The 17,006-nt window shown below is 46.0% G+C and overlaps 1 protein-coding gene and 1 long non-coding RNA gene across 4 annotated transcripts in view; one reads left to right on the forward strand and one right to left on the reverse strand.

Annotated features, from left to right (window-relative positions):
* The window catches only part of DCBLD1 (discoidin, CUB and LCCL domain containing 1), a 67,304-nt gene extending 61,397 nt beyond the window's left edge, over positions 1–5,907 (forward strand). For all 3 annotated transcript variants that reach the window (XM_042939685.1, XM_042939684.1, XM_042939686.1), the window contains 2 exons: positions 75–194; positions 3,166–5,907. In XM_042939685.1, the coding sequence (XP_042795619.1) occupies positions 75–194; positions 3,166–3,656 (611 nt within the window). In that variant the 3' untranslated portion in view covers positions 3,657–5,907. The remainder of the gene's footprint in view (positions 1–74; positions 195–3,165) is intronic.
* A 2,100-nt stretch (positions 5,908–8,007) lies between these two features.
* LOC122220322 lies at positions 8,008–16,650 on the reverse strand. Its single transcript, XR_006202799.1, has 3 exons — positions 16,342–16,650; positions 12,139–12,304; positions 8,008–9,033 (listed from the first exon to the last, which is right to left on the reverse strand). It is a non-coding gene; the product is annotated as an uncharacterized LOC122220322 (long non-coding RNA).
* Between the last annotated feature and the right edge of the window lie 356 nt (positions 16,651–17,006).

Here is a 17,006-nt window from a genome sequence, read left to right on the forward strand (position 1 = left end):
TCGAGGAACACGTCAGAGACTATGTGCGTTACACTTCTGAGATACATGTTGGTTTCGTGTTATCTTTATTCCAGACTGTTGGAAGCAGATCAAGTATCCCTTTGCCAGACACCAGTCGGCTGAATTTACCATCAGCTATGATAATGAAAAGGAGGTGACACAAAAGTTAGATCTCATCACAAGTGATATGGCAGGTACGTGTCAGGCCTCTGTGACGGTGTTACGAGGCAGCAAGTGCTGCCCATGGGAGTGAGGAGACCAGGAGGGAAATATGACTAAAACCTGGTGTGGAGATGGGGCCCAAGGAATCAGCAATGTGTACGGTCCTCTCTTTCCTCTGCAAAGTGTTACAAATGAACACTGAGAGAGCTACAGCATAGCTATAGCAATGGCCCTGAGGGACCACGAAAATCTGGAAGCCCTTAAATAATCTGTTGCTAAGATTTTGGTTAAGGCACTAAGGAAGGGAGACTGGAAAGATGAATTAAGCCCAGTTCCTGCCCTTGAGAAAAGAGGAGACAGGAGATGAAAGAACCTGTCCAGTGTTCGAATGACCTCTGTGTTCCTGATAAGCCATCACTGAGGGTCAGGCTTCTCAAACTGTCTGTGGAGAGGGATCCATTTTTTGCCTTTGAAAAAATTATTTCTAATCTGTCAGAAACCACTGCTTTTGTAAAATACAATGCAGTTGACCCTTGAACAACAAGGGGTTTAAGGATGCCGACCCCCTGCACAAAAATCCATGTATAACTTGACTCCCCCAAAGCTTAACTACTAACAGCCTATTGCTGACCAAAACAACCACTGTTGCCTCCACCCTTACCAGTAACATAAACAGTGGGTCGACACACATTTTGCATGTGATTTGCATTATACATTATATTCTTACAATAAAGTAAGTTAGAGAAAATGTTACTAAGAAAATCCTAAGGAAGAGGGCCACTTGGGTGGCTTAGTCAGTTGAGTGTCTGACTCTTGATTTCAGCTCAGGTCATGACCTCCCGATTCATGGGATCCAGCCATGAGTTGGGCTCTGTGCTGACAGCACGGAGCCTGCTTGGGATTCTCTATCTCCCTCTCTCTCTTTCTGCCCCGCCCCTGCCTGCATGCATACGTGCACATGCTCTCTTTCACTCTCTCTCAACATAAAGAAAAAAGAAAATCACAGGAAAGAGAAAAATATGTTTCCAGTACTATATACGATATTGAAAAAAACTCACCTATAAGTGGACACACCCGTTCCACCCCTTTGTTTAAGGGTCAGTTGTATAAAGTAGAAGTAATGACATTTTATTTTTTATTTTTATTTATTTTTTATTTATTTTTTAACGTTTATTTATTTTTGAGACAGAGAGAGACAGAGCATGAACGGGGGAGGGGCGGAGAGAGGGAGACACAGAATCGGAAGCAGGCTCCAGGCTCTGAGCCATCAGCCCAGAGCCCGATGCGGGGCTCGAACTCACCGACCGCGAGATCGTGACCTGAGCTGAAGTCGGACGCTTAACCGACTGAGCCACCCAGGCGCCCCAGTAATGACATTTTAAAAAAGACATACAAAATACAAAGCTCTAATTCTTTTATTAGATTCAACGGACATAAGTATACTCTCTCAAGCTGCTGGGAGTTGCTAAACACTTGTTCTCAATTTGTGTGCTTGTCTTTTTGCAGACCTGTCTCGGTTCTCAGATACATAGGCATCTGTGGACCACACTCTGGGTCGCCCCACTTAGCTTCTCATGACCCAGAGTGCATTCTGAGTAACTTCTAGCAAGTAACTTCTAGCAACTTGCTAGAAGTGTGGGCTTTCAGGCCATGCCCCAGGCCTACTGACCCAGAAGTTCATGAATATATCAAAGTCAGAAAGCTACCAGTGGAAAGGTTGCTTGAGCTGCTGCAGAACAAAGAGCATCTCTCCACCCAAAATCCATCCTCTTAATTCCTTTCCTGCTGACAGTCTAGTGCTGCCTTGCAGACAAAACAGGGGAGAAAAGGCCCCCATGTCTATCCTTTTCTTCCTTTCTTTTTTCTTTAGCTTCTGGTGCAGCATGCCCTCCTTCCCCACTGTGTGGTCCTTCTCCAACACCTTGACTGTGTAAGGCCCCCCTAGGGTCTCGCTCTTGCCCTCACTCAGCCACAGTCTCTCTCCTCAGTAGCTGCACCCACCCTGCTCCAGAGCTCCCAATAGAGAGCCCTTCTTTGCACTTTGTCTGCTAAGCCCAGACTTCCCTCCCTGTCCCTGAGAAGTCATTCTCACCTGCTAGACACCTCTGCCTGTCAGTGTCACCAGTTCCTCAGTGTGTCCAAAATTGAACCTGTTGTTCCTAACCCTCCCCAAGAACGCTCCATATGTTTCCTCTCCCAAGTGGCTTCCGGACTGTGAATCCCAGGCTTCTGGGCTTAACATCCGGGAAGGGGCCTTGGTTCCCCTCTAGCCTCATGACTGACATCGTTGGTAATAACTTTCTCTGATTCCTGTCTCCAAAGTGTGACCTTTCCAAGGCTGCTGCCAGACCCCTAGTGTGTGACTGCTTGATTTTGTTTGTTTCTCATTTTTCCATCTTTACTTTTTTTTTTTAAGTTTATTGGCGGGGGGGGGGGGGTGGGGGGGGTGGGGGGGTGGACTGGGGAGGGACAGAGAGAGGGAGAGAGAATTGCAAGCAGGCCCAGGGCTGTCTATGCAGAACCCCACTGGTGGGCTCTATCTCTCCAAAGATGAGATCATGACCAGAGCAGAAATCAAGAGTCCAAGCTACACCCACTGAGCCACCCAGGCGCCCCTCTTTCCAGGTTATTTAATCACTGTTGCCTTTTCTCACAGCAACCACCACCCCCCCCCCCCCCCCCCAAAATTTGGCATTTCAAGGGCCAGTTTAAGAGCTCCAGGAGGTATTTCCCCTCTCATTCCCTAGGTGTGGGGAAGCGTAATCTCTGTCTTCTCCGGGTTCTAGTGACCCACCGAGGCTTCCTAAAGCAGCAGTATGGTTGCGCCAGTCCGTGTGTGTGCCATGTACGTCTTTCCCATTATCGGGCTTTCTCATCCTGCCTGCTACCGGTTAGGCGCTCAGCCGAGTTGGTTCCGCAGAGCACCTCCGTCTGCAAACAACCGGCTTGCCCTCGTATCCGTGTGACACACACGTGGTGTGTCTCCTGCGCTTTTGATTGCAGATTACCAGCCTCCGCTCATGATTGGCACCGGGACGGTGGCGAGGAAGGGCTCCACCTTCCGTCCCATGGACACCGAGGAGGAGACCCCGCCTAGCGCCGAAGCCTGCGGCCACTACGACCGCCCCCTGCTGGCCGGCCGCCACGAGTACGCCCTGCCCTTGACCAACCCCGAGCCCGAGTACGCCACGCCCATCGTAGAGCGCCACGCGGCGCGCGCGCACACCTTCTCCGGCTACAGGGTGCCCGGGCCCCGGCCGGCGCACACGCACTCGCTATCTTCCGGCGGCGCGCCCTACCAGAGGCCGCCTCACCCCGCGCCCGCAGCCGCACGCCCGGGCTACGATCGGCCCACGGCCGGCGGCCAGGCTGCGGACCGCGCCCACCCCGACTACCAGGAGCCGCGGGCAAAGCCAGCCGCCAGCGCCGCCTACGCGGCCCCCAGAGACTGCCTCCGACCCCTCAGCCCCACGGCCATGACCGCTCTTTTGTGAGCACACTGTGAAAGCAACCTGCTGCGGTACCGAGCGGCGGGCTGTGTGCGGCCCTGGAAGAGGGGAGATGTTCAAGTGCGCGTGTGTGAGCGTGTGTGTGAACGTGTGTGTGTGTGTGTGTGTGTGTGTGTGTGTGTGTGTGTGTGTGTGATTTCATAGGATCCTGCGGTGGAGTCCGAGGGACCACCTCTCCTACTGTTTACAAAGTGGTGCATCTGGTGTTGTTCTGACCCTTAGGGCAGGGGTCTGTTGGTTTTTGTTGGGCTAGAAAAATGAAAATTTCCAGATAGCATTTTCATTTGTCTGTGATATTGAGCTGCTTTGGTATAAAATGTGCAATCTGTACAGAGTTGTATTTAACATGAATTAAAGTAACTTAAGTTCGCTTTATCAGAGTTTTAGTTCTGCACAGTGGTTAAGTGGGAGAATGCAGCTGTTGCGAAATCGTATATAATAGTATGTTCACTTTTTAAGTATATTTTATCTGATACTGTGTTAGCAGCAGGTCTGTTTAAACTGAATCTTGTTATTGTGGCTCATTTCCTCTCCTTTGGTGACTAGAACTAAAAGCATTGCTAACATTCTTCCGGAAGGAATGAAATTACTTGAAGCATGAGAAGCGCACCAGGGTGGTGGTTAGCAATTAGGATTGTAGATTAAAACGGAACACAACACAGCCACCTCAGCAGCTGCCTGTTCCTTAGACTCCACTTCAGATGGGACTTGTGGAGGCCAGTAGGGGCGCGCTAGGAGCAGGAGGTCTCTGTGGCCCCCAGGGGGCCTCCCTGCCCGAGTGGGACAAAGGCCAGGTCCCACTTTGCCTCTTCCTCACCTCAGGCCTAGCAGATACTGTGCAGCTTTCACGTGCAAATCCACCTCTTGAAACTCTGCAAAGCCAAGTGCTGAGACCTAACAACAACCAAAACTGCTCTCCCCACAAACTGAATGAAGGCAGCACAGCGATTGTAGTCTGAATTACTGTGACAGATGCTTTTGTACCTCAGATCGAAAATACGGCTGAGGTCAGATGCCCACACTTTTCATGACTTTCTTTAGAAACAGCACATTGTACTCTGAAGCACAAAGTTATTTAAAGTGTGTTCTTACGAAAGTGACAAAGGCAAAATCCGCGTCGAGCTTTTCTACTGAGATGGTTGGGAAGTGAACTGATTTTGTAAGAAACCGTGTTTCCCTTGAGTGTGTGTCTCTAATTCCAGATTAGTCCGGACCTCAGCTGTACCTCATGTTCAGTGCTTTTTGTCTGTTTGCTTTGGGTTCCCTGGGGCAGGGGGGGAGTTGACCTCTTTTGCCAAAGAGGAACGTGTGTGCTTAACAAAATGTGGACCAAAAAATCCTTGACCTAAAAAACGTATTATAATCCTATTTGTATGACTATGACTCTCTGTGAAAGTATAAATATTAAAATAGTGAGGGTGCTGGAAGTTCACGGCAGACTTTTTGGTTATTTTAGGGGATAAACCGTTTACTTTGTGGAGTTTACATGGTTTTATATGCATACTAAGTGTAAAAATAAACTATGCCAAATCACAGAGCCCTGCCCCTTATTGGTGCCCTGCCTGCCAGGCTATTGAAGGCATTTGAGAGGCTCAGCCTCCACAAAAGAGCAAGTGGTACGGTGGAAAGAGGCTGGGTTTGGAGTCAGGTAGATCTTGGTTCCAGGCCCTGATCTGCCACGATAGCGGAGTTATTTTGGAAATAAGTGAAGCCCGACCAAACCAGCAGTCTGTTCAAGCTTGCTATAGCAGGGGAGTCGACCACCATCACTTGCCTTTTGGCCGAGAGAGACTGAAAGGCAGCAGAGGGGGGTGCAAAGCTTTATCATGGAAAAGAAAGGAGGGAGGCTGATGACCTAGGGAAGCTGTTGGATGGATTAACTAGATCATTGGTTAGGGATGCGTATTTGGCTTTCTCGGGTTGGCCCTAAGTTGGAAGTGGGGACAGAAATTATGGAGGCTGCCAGCTATTAATCAAATCTTAGTGATCCGGGGTTGATGTAGGCATTATTGCTTGGCTTCCTGGATTGTTAACTAGAAGTAGCGGTCTGACCTCCTACAAGTCTGACTTAACAGCAAGACTGGCTTTCTGGGCTGGTTACTGTGGATAAAATGGGCTACTTTTCTGCACTTAACAGCTGTGGGTTGTGAGTCAGAGTTCAGTTTTTCTTTACCCATTTGTATATTCAGTCTGTTCCGTATAACCCTTGGCTTCAGTTTCCTCGTGTGTAAAAATATTAATGCGGGGCACCTGGGTGGCTCAGTAAGTTATGTGTCTGACTTCGGCTCAGGTCATGATTTCATGGTTCATGAGTTCAAGCCCTGCATCGGGCTCTGCACCGACAGTGTGGAGCCTGCTTGGGATTCTCCCTCCCTCCCTCCCTCTCTCTCTCAAATATATAAAACAAATGTTATTGAAGACTTACAAGTAAGAATTAATTGGGACAACATTTATCAAAGTGTTTGTTCTACATGTAGGCCATTTTTCTAATCCAGGCTCTCAGCGGGCTGCATATAGCCTTCTAACATTAAAATATTAGTCCATAAGAATAGAATTCTTTACATTTTCCTCCCTCACACTTCTTCCCTGTACTCGTGATGTAATCACAACAGAAAGAGAACGGGACTTTGTTTTGGGACAGCACTTCCTCCGGGTGGCCTCACTGTAGACCGGGTGGGTTGAGTGGAAAGGTCTGATAAAAACCCTACACTGCCCACCTTAAACTAAAGGATAAGAGGAGGAAAATAGTATGCCTTTCTTTTTCAGTGTTTTGCAACATTGGCACATGTGATAAGGTGAGAATGAGATCATTCTAATTGTCTGGTGTCTTCTATGTTATCAAATCCTATTGGGAGGCAAAGATTGCATTCTATCATGTACAGTTGTGGCTGCAACACATCTCCAACAAACAAGACGACACAGACCACAGAAGCTGCTGAAACTTTCCTCTGGGCTTTATTACGATCGAAACTTTCATTAATATTTATAATCAGCCTAGAAAACCTCTAGACAGAACGTGAGAGATTGTTCTGTGTTTATTACACTTGCTCTCAAATCTTAGAAAATGCAATCACAGTTATAGACACAACTATAGACACCATGAATAGCCTTTCGTAAGTATATCGCTGTAAGGCCTTCTGTAAATACATCAGTTCAGTAGCCCAAGTGTAGGCACCACGTTGGCCTCACTTTTCTCAAAACGCCTCGCTTTCATTCAGTCATGCACCAAACCGTTCCCAGGATTCACCCTGTACTTACTTGAAAGAGCGTGTACTCGAGACAGCATACCTAAGCTCGCTGCAACCTTGGGACAATGGAGTGCGCTAATGGGAAGCTAGGATTGAATACAATCCTGCTAGTGGTCTTCGCCGCAAACAGCCCAGCCCAGCCCCTCACCCAGCGCTCTCCCTGCACCCACACTACTGTGCGCACCACCAGCCCCCAGATCTCTCCTCTCCCACTCTACAGGTCTCTTTCCCAGCCTCCCGGTTCTACAAATAAATTCCCCTCGCGGCTTTAAAGATGTCTGCTCTGTTTCTTGGTATTCTGCGGTCTTAACTACTATGTGTTCAACTGTGAATTCTGTGAATTCATTTGTATTCACGTTACTTGGGACTCCTGTGTCTTGAATGCTAGGATTCGTCTTTCTCAACCATGACAAATTCTCAGCTATCCTGTTTGCCTCTGCTGTTTTCTTTTCTCACTCCTGGAACTCCTATTGGATTCATTGGACCTTCTCATCCCATCCCCCCAGGTCTCTTAAGCCCCTCTTCTTTTCCGTCTCTTTGTCTTCTGTGCTGCATTCTGGGTCAGTTCCTTAGGTACAAGATGGCATAGTGGTTGGGTACACAGACTTGGGATTGCCTGGACAAGGAGCCATAGTCTCTCGGTGCCTGTTTCCATGCTTGTTATGTGGGGAGAAAATACTATCCACCTGCCCATGCCTGCTGTGAAGATTAAACGAAGATTCTCAAGCATCACGTGGCCCACATGAAACACTGTGTAAGATTCCACGTTATATTCCAGTTTACTAATTCCTTCTCCTGCTATCTAATCTGCTTCATTTAGCCATTGTGGTTTTAATTTCAATTTTTTTTTTCAACTTTTTTTTTTTTGGACAGAGAGAGAGCATGAACGGGGGAGGGGCAGAGAGAGAGAGGGAGACACAGAATCGGAAACAGGCTCCAGGCTCCGAGCCATCACCCCAGAGCCTGACGCGGGGCTCGAACTCAAAGACCGCGAGATCGTGACCTGGCTGAAGTCGGACGCTCAACCGACTGCGCCACCCAGGCGCCCCTTTAATTTCAATTTTTAAAAAATTTCTATGTTGATTCTTTTTCAAATACGCCTTTTTTTAAAACACTTGCGGTATTTTCTTGGGCTTTGATTCCTTCGTTTAATCGTTTGAAACATACTAATTTCATATCCTCTTTCTGATTGTCTTGTTTCCTTCATCTCTGAGTAAGAGCCACAGTGTACGATGATTTATAAGGCTCGGTCAGTGCCGTGCAGAACTTTCATAATGAAGGAAACATTCTCTGAGTTGTTCAGTGTGGTTCTCATTAACTACACATGGCCATCGAGCACTTGAATGTGGCTGGACTGAGTGAGGAAGACATTTTTGGTTTCCTTGAACTTCAGTTTATTTGAATGTAAATAGCCGCATGTGGCTACCGGCTGCTGTATTGGACAGGACACGTCTGTGACATGCACCCCCCCCCCCCATCATGTTGCCACCCGTCAGACCTTATCTCGTACTTCTTTGTTCGCCCCACTCCAGCCACACAGGCCTCTTAGCTGTCACTGGAACATACCAGGGACACACCAGTCCTGAAACCTTTGCATGTGCTGCTCTCTCTTCCTGGAAAGCTCTTCCCCCAGATATCTGCATGCATTCACTTCCTGCTAGTCTGCACTCAGACATAGTCTCCATGGGGGTTCCCCCCCCCCCCCCCCCGCCATGTAAAAACTACAGAGTTCTCCTCTGCACAGTTCCTATCTCCCTTCCTGCTTTACTTTTCTTCCGAACATTTATCGCTAACACAGTGCACATTTGTGTTTATTGTTCTCAGTCTCCTGCACCAGGTGACATCCCGTGAGGGACAGTTTTGTTTTGTTCCCTGCACGTCCCCAGCACCTAGAACAGTGCCCGATAAATATTTGCTCAATGAACGAATGAGCAGAATTCTTGAGGCTCTGTCCTGTTGTTCCTACTGATCTCGTTCATGATGGTTTCTGTCTTTGGTTTCACGTTTCTTCTTGTGACCCTTCCCGTAGCAGGGCTTTTTCCTCCTTGTGAAAAACCTCATGATACTGTCCTGGCTGGGTGGTTTTGCATCTCTGGCAGGTACACCAGGTGGGGCTGCCAGATAAAATACAGGATATCCAGTTAAATTTGAATTTCAGAGAAACAACAAACAATTTTTTAGTGTATGTTCTGTGTAATATTTGGGGCATATTTATACTAAAAATTATTCATGTCCTGTACTTAAAACAATTTTTTTTAACGTTTATTTTTGAGAAAGAAAGAGTGCGGGCAGGGGAGGGGCAGAGAGAGGAGACACAGAATCCGAAGCAGGCTCCAGGCTCCAGCCCCCTACGCGGGGCTCGAACCCAGGAACCGTGAGATTATAACCTGCGCCAAAGTCGGACGCTTAACCGACTGAACCACCCAGGTGCCCCACGTGTCCTGTATTCTTATTTGCTAAATCTGGCAACACTAACACCAGGAATATCAACCCTGCACCAGTTTTTAGTTTAACTTTTGGGTTGGTGGTTCCTAGACTGTGCCGAAAACTTAGACCCAAACCTGTGTGAGGCACAGGCCCTGGGTTTTAGTCTCTCAGAGTAGACTTCCTTGTCCTCCAGGGCCATTCATCCTTTGTTGTCTGTTTTATCGGGCAGATTTTTTTAAGTTCACCCTTTCACTGTTCCACCTCCTGTCATGCCTAACCCCAAATCTTGTCTGCTATCCCTTCAAGGAGGTTAAATAGCACCTGACTGACCAAAAACCTCCCACCATCCGGGGATGTCCAGAGCCTCCACTCCAGTGTTTGTCACTCTGTTTTAAAGTTTCTTCTCTGAGTAATTCCCTTCTTTCTTTTCCTTTTCTCCTTTTCCTTTTTTTCCCTTCCTTCCTTCCTTTCTTCCTTCCTCCCTCCCTTCCTTCCTTTCTTCCTTCCAGGTTTATTTATTTAGAGAGAGAGAGAAAAAGCATGAGTGGGGGAGGGGCAGAAACAGAGAGAGAGAGAGAGAGAGAGAGAGAGAGAGAGAGAATCCCCAGCAGGCTCCGCACTGTCAGCTCAGAGCCCAGTGTGGGGCTCGAACTCAGGCACCGTGAGATCATGACCTGTGCTGAAATCAAGAGTTGGCCGCTTAACCAACCGAGCCATCCAAGGCAGCGTCCCCTTATTTTTAAAAATTAGCTGGGCCTTCTAAAGAATTTTGGTTTTCTTTTCTCTAACATCCCTAGGAACTTATAGACAGGTTTTCATCTCATCTTGCTTGGAATGATGCCTCCCCAACAGGTAGGGAATACCATGTTTATTTCAAACAGTACAGGATTTAGAACTCAGGTCTAACCTGGGATTTAATCTTTTTAACCACATGATTTCAAGCGCATTTTTGGTGCTCAGTTGAACAAGAAGCCCATTACTGAGGTGGCTGTAATGCTATGGTGGCCTACGTATGCAACCCAAAGTCTAAACCTGTAAGTGTCCCAAGGTTTCAAAATCAAATGCTAAGGACAACCGGTGACGAGCAGCCAACTAAGATTTAAGCTACAGCCAATGAAGTAATGTCCTTTCTTTGCTCCCACACGTCCTCTCGGTCTTTCCCCTGGTTTCTTTGGTGGAGTGCTCCTAAGCACTCCTGGTTTGGCACCCCCCCCGACCAGCAGCTAGAAATGATCAAACTTAAAATTTTTAGTGGGGCCCCAGTTCACCTCTTAACATTTGTGATTTCTGAACCCACTTCTTAATCCCAAAGTAGAAATGATGACACAAGGGCTGCCGGGAAGACTAATTTATGTCGGTCTTTTGCGTACAGCAGGTGATCAATACCTATTAACTCCTTTCTCCCCACCCAATTTGAAGCCTAAATGCCCTCCGACACCATTTCCCTTAGAGTCCTTTTCAAGCGGAGGTCACCTTGTCTCCTCAACAGTTGGCTGCACTCGCTGTGGCCAGGGGGCATTACATGCCTTCCTCTGACACCCACTTCCCATCCATTCACCCTCTCTCTCCGGCGTGCAAAATCCTCTCCCTTTGTGACACCCATGCCCTCCAGCTCTGCCACCTTCTTCCCTCCCCCCCCCACCCCCCCACCCCCGCTGTGGCATCTAATATCTTCCAAACCAGGTGCCCCATTCACTGAGGACTTTTGCCTCGCTCACGGTCTTCCCCGCTCCTTCCCTATAGTCACACTGAGAGGTCAGTGTCCAGCATGGTCACTTGCATGGTTTTCTGACGTCTCCTCTAGTAACCTCCACTCCATTGAAACTACCTCCACACATGTCCACACTCTTGTTGTCGGATCTGAACTCTTACTAATTCTGTCTGCCCCAAATCTCCTATTCTTCGGATTCCTCACCTTTCCTCCTACTTATTCGTGGACCTCATGAAGATATTGGATGCCCAGATATCATTTGCCTCTGGTTGTTAAACTTTTTTTTAATATTTATTTTTGAGAGAGAGAGAACATAAGTAGGGGAGGGGCAGAGAGAAAGGGAGACAGAGGATCCAAAGTGGGCTCTGTGCTGACAGCAGAGAGCCCAGACCGATGAGGGGCTCGAACTCACAAACTTGAGATTGTGACCTGAGCCGAAGTCAGACGCTCAACTGAGCCACCCAGGCGCCCCTGGTTGTTAAACTTTTTAAGTTGCATTTCCTTTCCATCCGTCACTTGAACTGTTCTGTCTTAGCATTTTCACTCTGTTGTCTTCCCAGAAACCCCAATCCTTCAGGACCCCTCAACATACCATCCCCACATGTCCACAGCAGCAGGAAAAGATTCGCACGGACTCTTACCAACTCCTAGTTTCCTCAACCTTATCCAACTGATCTTTGACCCGCTTCTTTTCCCATCCCCCTCAGCAACTGTTCCAAAGCAGTGCCACTCTCCGCACCTTCCCCTTACTGAGGCCTCGCCACGCTCCTTCACCTAGTGGCCATTAAAATCTGATCCTATAACTGCCTCTCCATCCCTCTTCCCACAGAAAACTGCGTCCAATCCAGTCCTTTTCTTCTCCCCTCTGTGTCCACGGGAAAGGCGTTCAAAACCTTCACCGGTGACCTAATCCCCATTGCCTTCTCCCTCACCTCAGACTTTGCTCCAGTTATCTATCCCCCTTTTCCTTGTCTTCATCTTCTCCCTCTCAACCGATGACTTCCTCTTGGCCTATAAACTTGTTCAAATCTCTCTCAAGTGTAAAGCATTCTCCCTTAACATCCCAAGCCCATTTCATTACCTGTCCCCTTTCTTCCCAGAATGATCTCTTTGACTTAGAATTTCCATGTGTCTCAGCTTCATTCATTCTTCATCTGATGTAATCGTTGGTCACACACGGCTATACACTGGTTATATGTCCAAAACGTAGTAATCTTGTCCATTTGTCCAAGGCTTCTTTTGCATCCCTTCGGGGCATTTTAAATGGTTCTCATGTAAGTACTGCACACTTTTTGTTTAAATTATGTTCAGGTGATTTTTGTTGTCGTTACCATCGTGAATGGTAGCACGCCCCTCCTTTTATAGATCGAGGACCAATATGGCTTTAGAGGGGAAAAGTATGAATTCTGGAACTGGACTGCCTGCGTTCAAATTCTGCTGTAGTTATATGACCAAGAAAGCATTATTTTACCTGTCTCTGACTCCATATCCTTATTTCTAAATGGAGATGGTAATAGAATATACCCCCATGGAGTTGTGAAGATTACACTGGTTCTTACATGTAAAACCCTGAAAACAGTGCCTGACCCATAGTAGGCACCATGTTGGTATTAGCTATTGTATATATATGGGTATTTTTTTTATTAAAAATACCTTAAATTAGGGGCGCCTGGGTGGCACAGTCGGTTAAGCGTCCGACTTCAGCCAGGTCACGATCTCGCGGTCCGTGAGTTCGAGCCCCGCGTCAGGCTCTGGGCTGATGGCTCGGAGCCTGGAGCCTGTTTCCGATTCTGTGTCTCCCTCTCTCTCTGCCCCTCCCCGGTTCATGCTCTGTCTCTCTCTGTCCCAAAAATAAATAAAAAAAAAACGTTGAAGAAAAAAAAAAAAAAAATTAAAAAAAAAAAAAACCTTAAATTATTAATTTTTTTTCTTCCTCTGATATTTTTTAACATTAAAAAAATTTTTTTTCATAGTGCGAGCAAGGGAGAGGGGCAGAGAGGCAGAGAGACAGAGAGAGAGAGAGAGAGAGAGAGAGAATCTCAAGCAGGCTCCATGCTCAGCACAAAGCCCGACACAGGGCTCCATCCCATGACCCTGGGATCGTGACCTGAGCCGAAATCAAGAGTCAGATGCTCAACCAACTAAGCCACCCAGGTGTCCCATGATTTCTGCTTATATTCTCCTTTACTAAATTTCCTTGTTTCCAGTAGTATTTAGCTAATGCTCTTTGTTTTTCTGGGAATGTGATCACATCTGCCAATAGGGTTATTGCAGCCTCCTTTACAACATGACATGTACACTTAGTTCCATTGGCAATACCTCCCCTACCATGATATTCAATGCTTCTAGTATCTCCCTACTCGGTATGATGCTGGCTTAGGGGTAGTAATAGATGATGTTGAGGTGTATATTAAAAATGCATCCATTCATTCCTTTTTTTCCTCACCAAGAATTCGTGTCGGATTTTTATCAATGACTTTTCGGCATCTATGGAATTGGAAGCAAATGATTTTCTTGCCTAGAATCCCTTTCTAGATGCAGCCATATGATTAATTATATCATTGGATGTCCTACATAGTTATGGCATGTGTGTCTATGCTGAATTCACATCGGTAACATTTTATTTAGGATTTTTACATGAATGTTCTTTTGAGAGATGGGTCTTCTCATTTTCTTTGTATCAAGCTTTATCGGGTTTTATTAGCTTGACAAAAACAATTTCATTTTCTTCTTTTAGGTTCTTCTCTTGCTAGGCACTGAAATTATCTGCTCTTCAAACATTTGGTAGCATTGCCCCATGAAACCATATATTTGTGGTACTGGGGGGAGGCAAGCACTGACAATTTTTTTCCACGGAGATCTGTTTAGATTTTAAAACTTCGGTTTTGGAGAATGATAAATCACACTATCTTAGAAAAATTTTCAAATTTGTTCATGTGGAATTGAACAAAATAGTTTTTTATTATCTTTTCATTTTCTGCTTTTGTTATGGTGATTTCTCCCTTCCTATTTTGTACATTTGCCTTTACTCTCTTTTTGCATTATTAGTTTAGCCAGCAGTTCATCTATTTGTCTTTTTCCCTGGAAAATTCGTTTTTGATTTTTTTTTTTTAGTTCTATTTTTCTGCTTTCAGAAGCAGACAACTCATTTGTTACAGCCCTAGGCAGATGTAAAAATGCCCTTAACAATGGTGAGAATGACACAAATTGTCACAAATACCCTGTTGCCACCTTGCTCCCTAGAGATGGTGGGAACCCTGTGCAGAAGAGCAAAGAGCGGGGGAGGAAATGCTGGAGTCTGAAGGGTCTGTGGCTCTGCTGTGTAATGTGAGGATTTCCTGCATTCTAACAGCCACTCAACTGCAGAAAAGCTATTTCTAGTGAAATTCAAATCCAGTTCAACCATCACTCTTAAAAATCAAAACGGAATCAATCCTAGGCTCCATCAAACCTTGCACCATTTTTAAAAAATAGAAATAGGGGCCCCTGGGTGGCTCAGTTAAGCATCTGACTTTGCCTCAGGTCATGATCTCCATGAGTTCAAGCCCCACATCTAGCTCTCTGCTGTCTGCACACAGCCTGCTTTGGATCCTTTGTCTCCTCTCTCACTCTCTCTCTGTCTTCCCCTCTCCTGCTCATGTTCTCTCTTGAAAACAAACATTTTTTAAAAAGAAGAAGTAATTACTGGGGGAGAAAGACTGAAAAGCCAACAATTTTACCTGTATTTCCCTTTCTCCCTTTCAACGTGGCCTATTAAATTAGAATCAAGAGAGGGGTTTGCCTCTGACCCTTACTAGCTATATAACCCTGCACAAATAATATAACTTCTCTAGTTCTCACTTTATTCATCCTCCCAAGAGTATTTTATTTGGCAATCTTCATAAAGCCTTCCAGCTCTAATAGGCAGTAGAATATCACATTTGGAATCTGCTGCCCCCTGCTGGCATTTTGACAAATTGCAGCCTTTACCGTTCCAAGGCATAGAATCCCAAGTTTGTGTCTATGTAGTTTACACTTCGTGGATCTAATTTTCTTTCTTACAGTTCCATTCATTCATCTCCCTACTTATAAGCCAGAAGTCTTTTACAATCACATAGTGTCTTAACTTGAACTTTAAAACAATCTTGTTACTTTTGCTGTTCAAATCTTCCTTCCTTCCTGAATTCTTTGGAAGTTTTGTTACAACCTCCCACTGCTGTGATGGCTTTTTAGAATTTTCTAGTGGTTGTTAATTTTTCTTTTATATATTTTGAGGCATTTTTAAATTTGTATATACAAGTTAGAATTATTTTAACTTTGTACTGAGAGTTGATTCTTTAAGAATTTAAGTAGATTTCTCTATCACTGATAATGCTTTTTGTTCCCTTGAAGCCTATTTTCTCTGATTTGAATAATTATCTAAGCTGGCCTCTGGAATATATGCCCAGTGTTATCTTCTTGATCATTTCACTTTCAAATGTTCCGTATCCTTATGTTTTAGGTGTGGATTATTTTTTTCAATTTGAATTCTTTTAACAGTTTAGTCTTTGATCAAGCAGTCTCAAAATCCAACCCCAGTAGCACATCCTTGGCACCTGCCAGTATATGCGAGCTAATTCCTACACTTTTGATTTCTAGTCTCTTTTCTCCCTTACCAGACCCAGCACATCCACAGCCAGGCTATGCTAGGATTTAAGCCTGTTACTGGCCAAGCAGCCAAGAGTAACAGTTACGGTCTGAGGGGGAGGGGGCGCTTAGAGGGGCCCACAGCACTAAGCATGGAACTACACTCGCAACTATATTACAAAGAACACCAAGCAAAATCAGCAAAGGGAAAAGGCATATGAACAAAGTCCAGAGGAAACCAGGCACAGGCTCCAAGAATCTCCTTCCAGTTAAGTCACGCAGAATGAGCTTAATTCTCCAGCAGTGACGTGTAACACATAAAATACTGTCCATCAGGGAAGCTTACCTGAGCCTGGGCATGGAGTCCAGGGTTTTTATTTGGCTCAGTTACATAGGCACTGCCTAGCATGTATCAAAATTCCAGATTCCCAGAAGGAAAGCTGGTGTTCAACCTAAGTCTTATTGTTTGTATAAAGGTTTCAGGCACAGTTCTTACCAGTTACGGAATGGGGGTGAAAGCGGGGGGTACACTCCTGAAATCCAAATTGCTGGACACTAGCCAAAGATGAACTTTGCAGGTAGGCCTTTCTAAGGATAACAGGTTCAGGCACACCATCTAAGAAATACTTAGTAACTGAGCCATGACCTCATGCCAAGGACTATATGTAGCCCCACTTACCGAGCAGGTCATTCTCTTCATCCTCTGGGTGGGACATGAGCCAGTTCCTAATCTATTAGCCTGTTTCCTCAGATCTCACTCCTGGTCCACTTGTGTTAGCCGGGGGTCCTCCAAGAAGCAGACACCAAGACCAAGAAGGGGTCCACTGTGTAACAGATTAGGGGCAACACTGGTGAGAAAAACTAGAACAGAAGCTGGGTTTAGGGGGAAGCTGGAAGCAACTAGACTCTGATGCAGTTATGAGCTCAACTGAATGAAAGGAAGGAAGGAAGGAAGGTTGGGTGAAAGCAATTCAGGGGCACCTGGGTGGCTCAGTCGGTTAAGCATCCAACTTCGGCTCAGGTCATGGTCTTGCGGTTTGTTGAGTTCGAGTCCCGCATAGGGCTCCATGCTGACAGCTCAGAGCCTGGAGCCTGCTTCAGATTCTGTGTCTCCCCCCTCTCTGCCCCTACCCTGCTCATGCTCTGTCTCAAAAATAAACAAACATTAAAAAAAATTAAAAAAAAAAAAAAAAGCACTTCAGATGATCATGTAATTCCACAGGAGTCTGGCAAGACCGTCAGGGAGTCCTCAAGCCAAAGTCAAGGGCTCATGATACCGGCGTCATGGCAGCAGCTGGAGAAGCGGGAGTCTCGGTGTTAAGGCAGGACTGGATTTCAGAGCCC

The sequence above is a fragment of the Panthera leo genome, chromosome B2 (assembly GCF_018350215.1).
Source record: "Panthera leo isolate Ple1 chromosome B2, P.leo_Ple1_pat1.1, whole genome shotgun sequence".
In the NCBI taxonomy this organism is placed as follows: Eukaryota; Metazoa; Chordata; class Mammalia; order Carnivora; family Felidae; genus Panthera; species Panthera leo.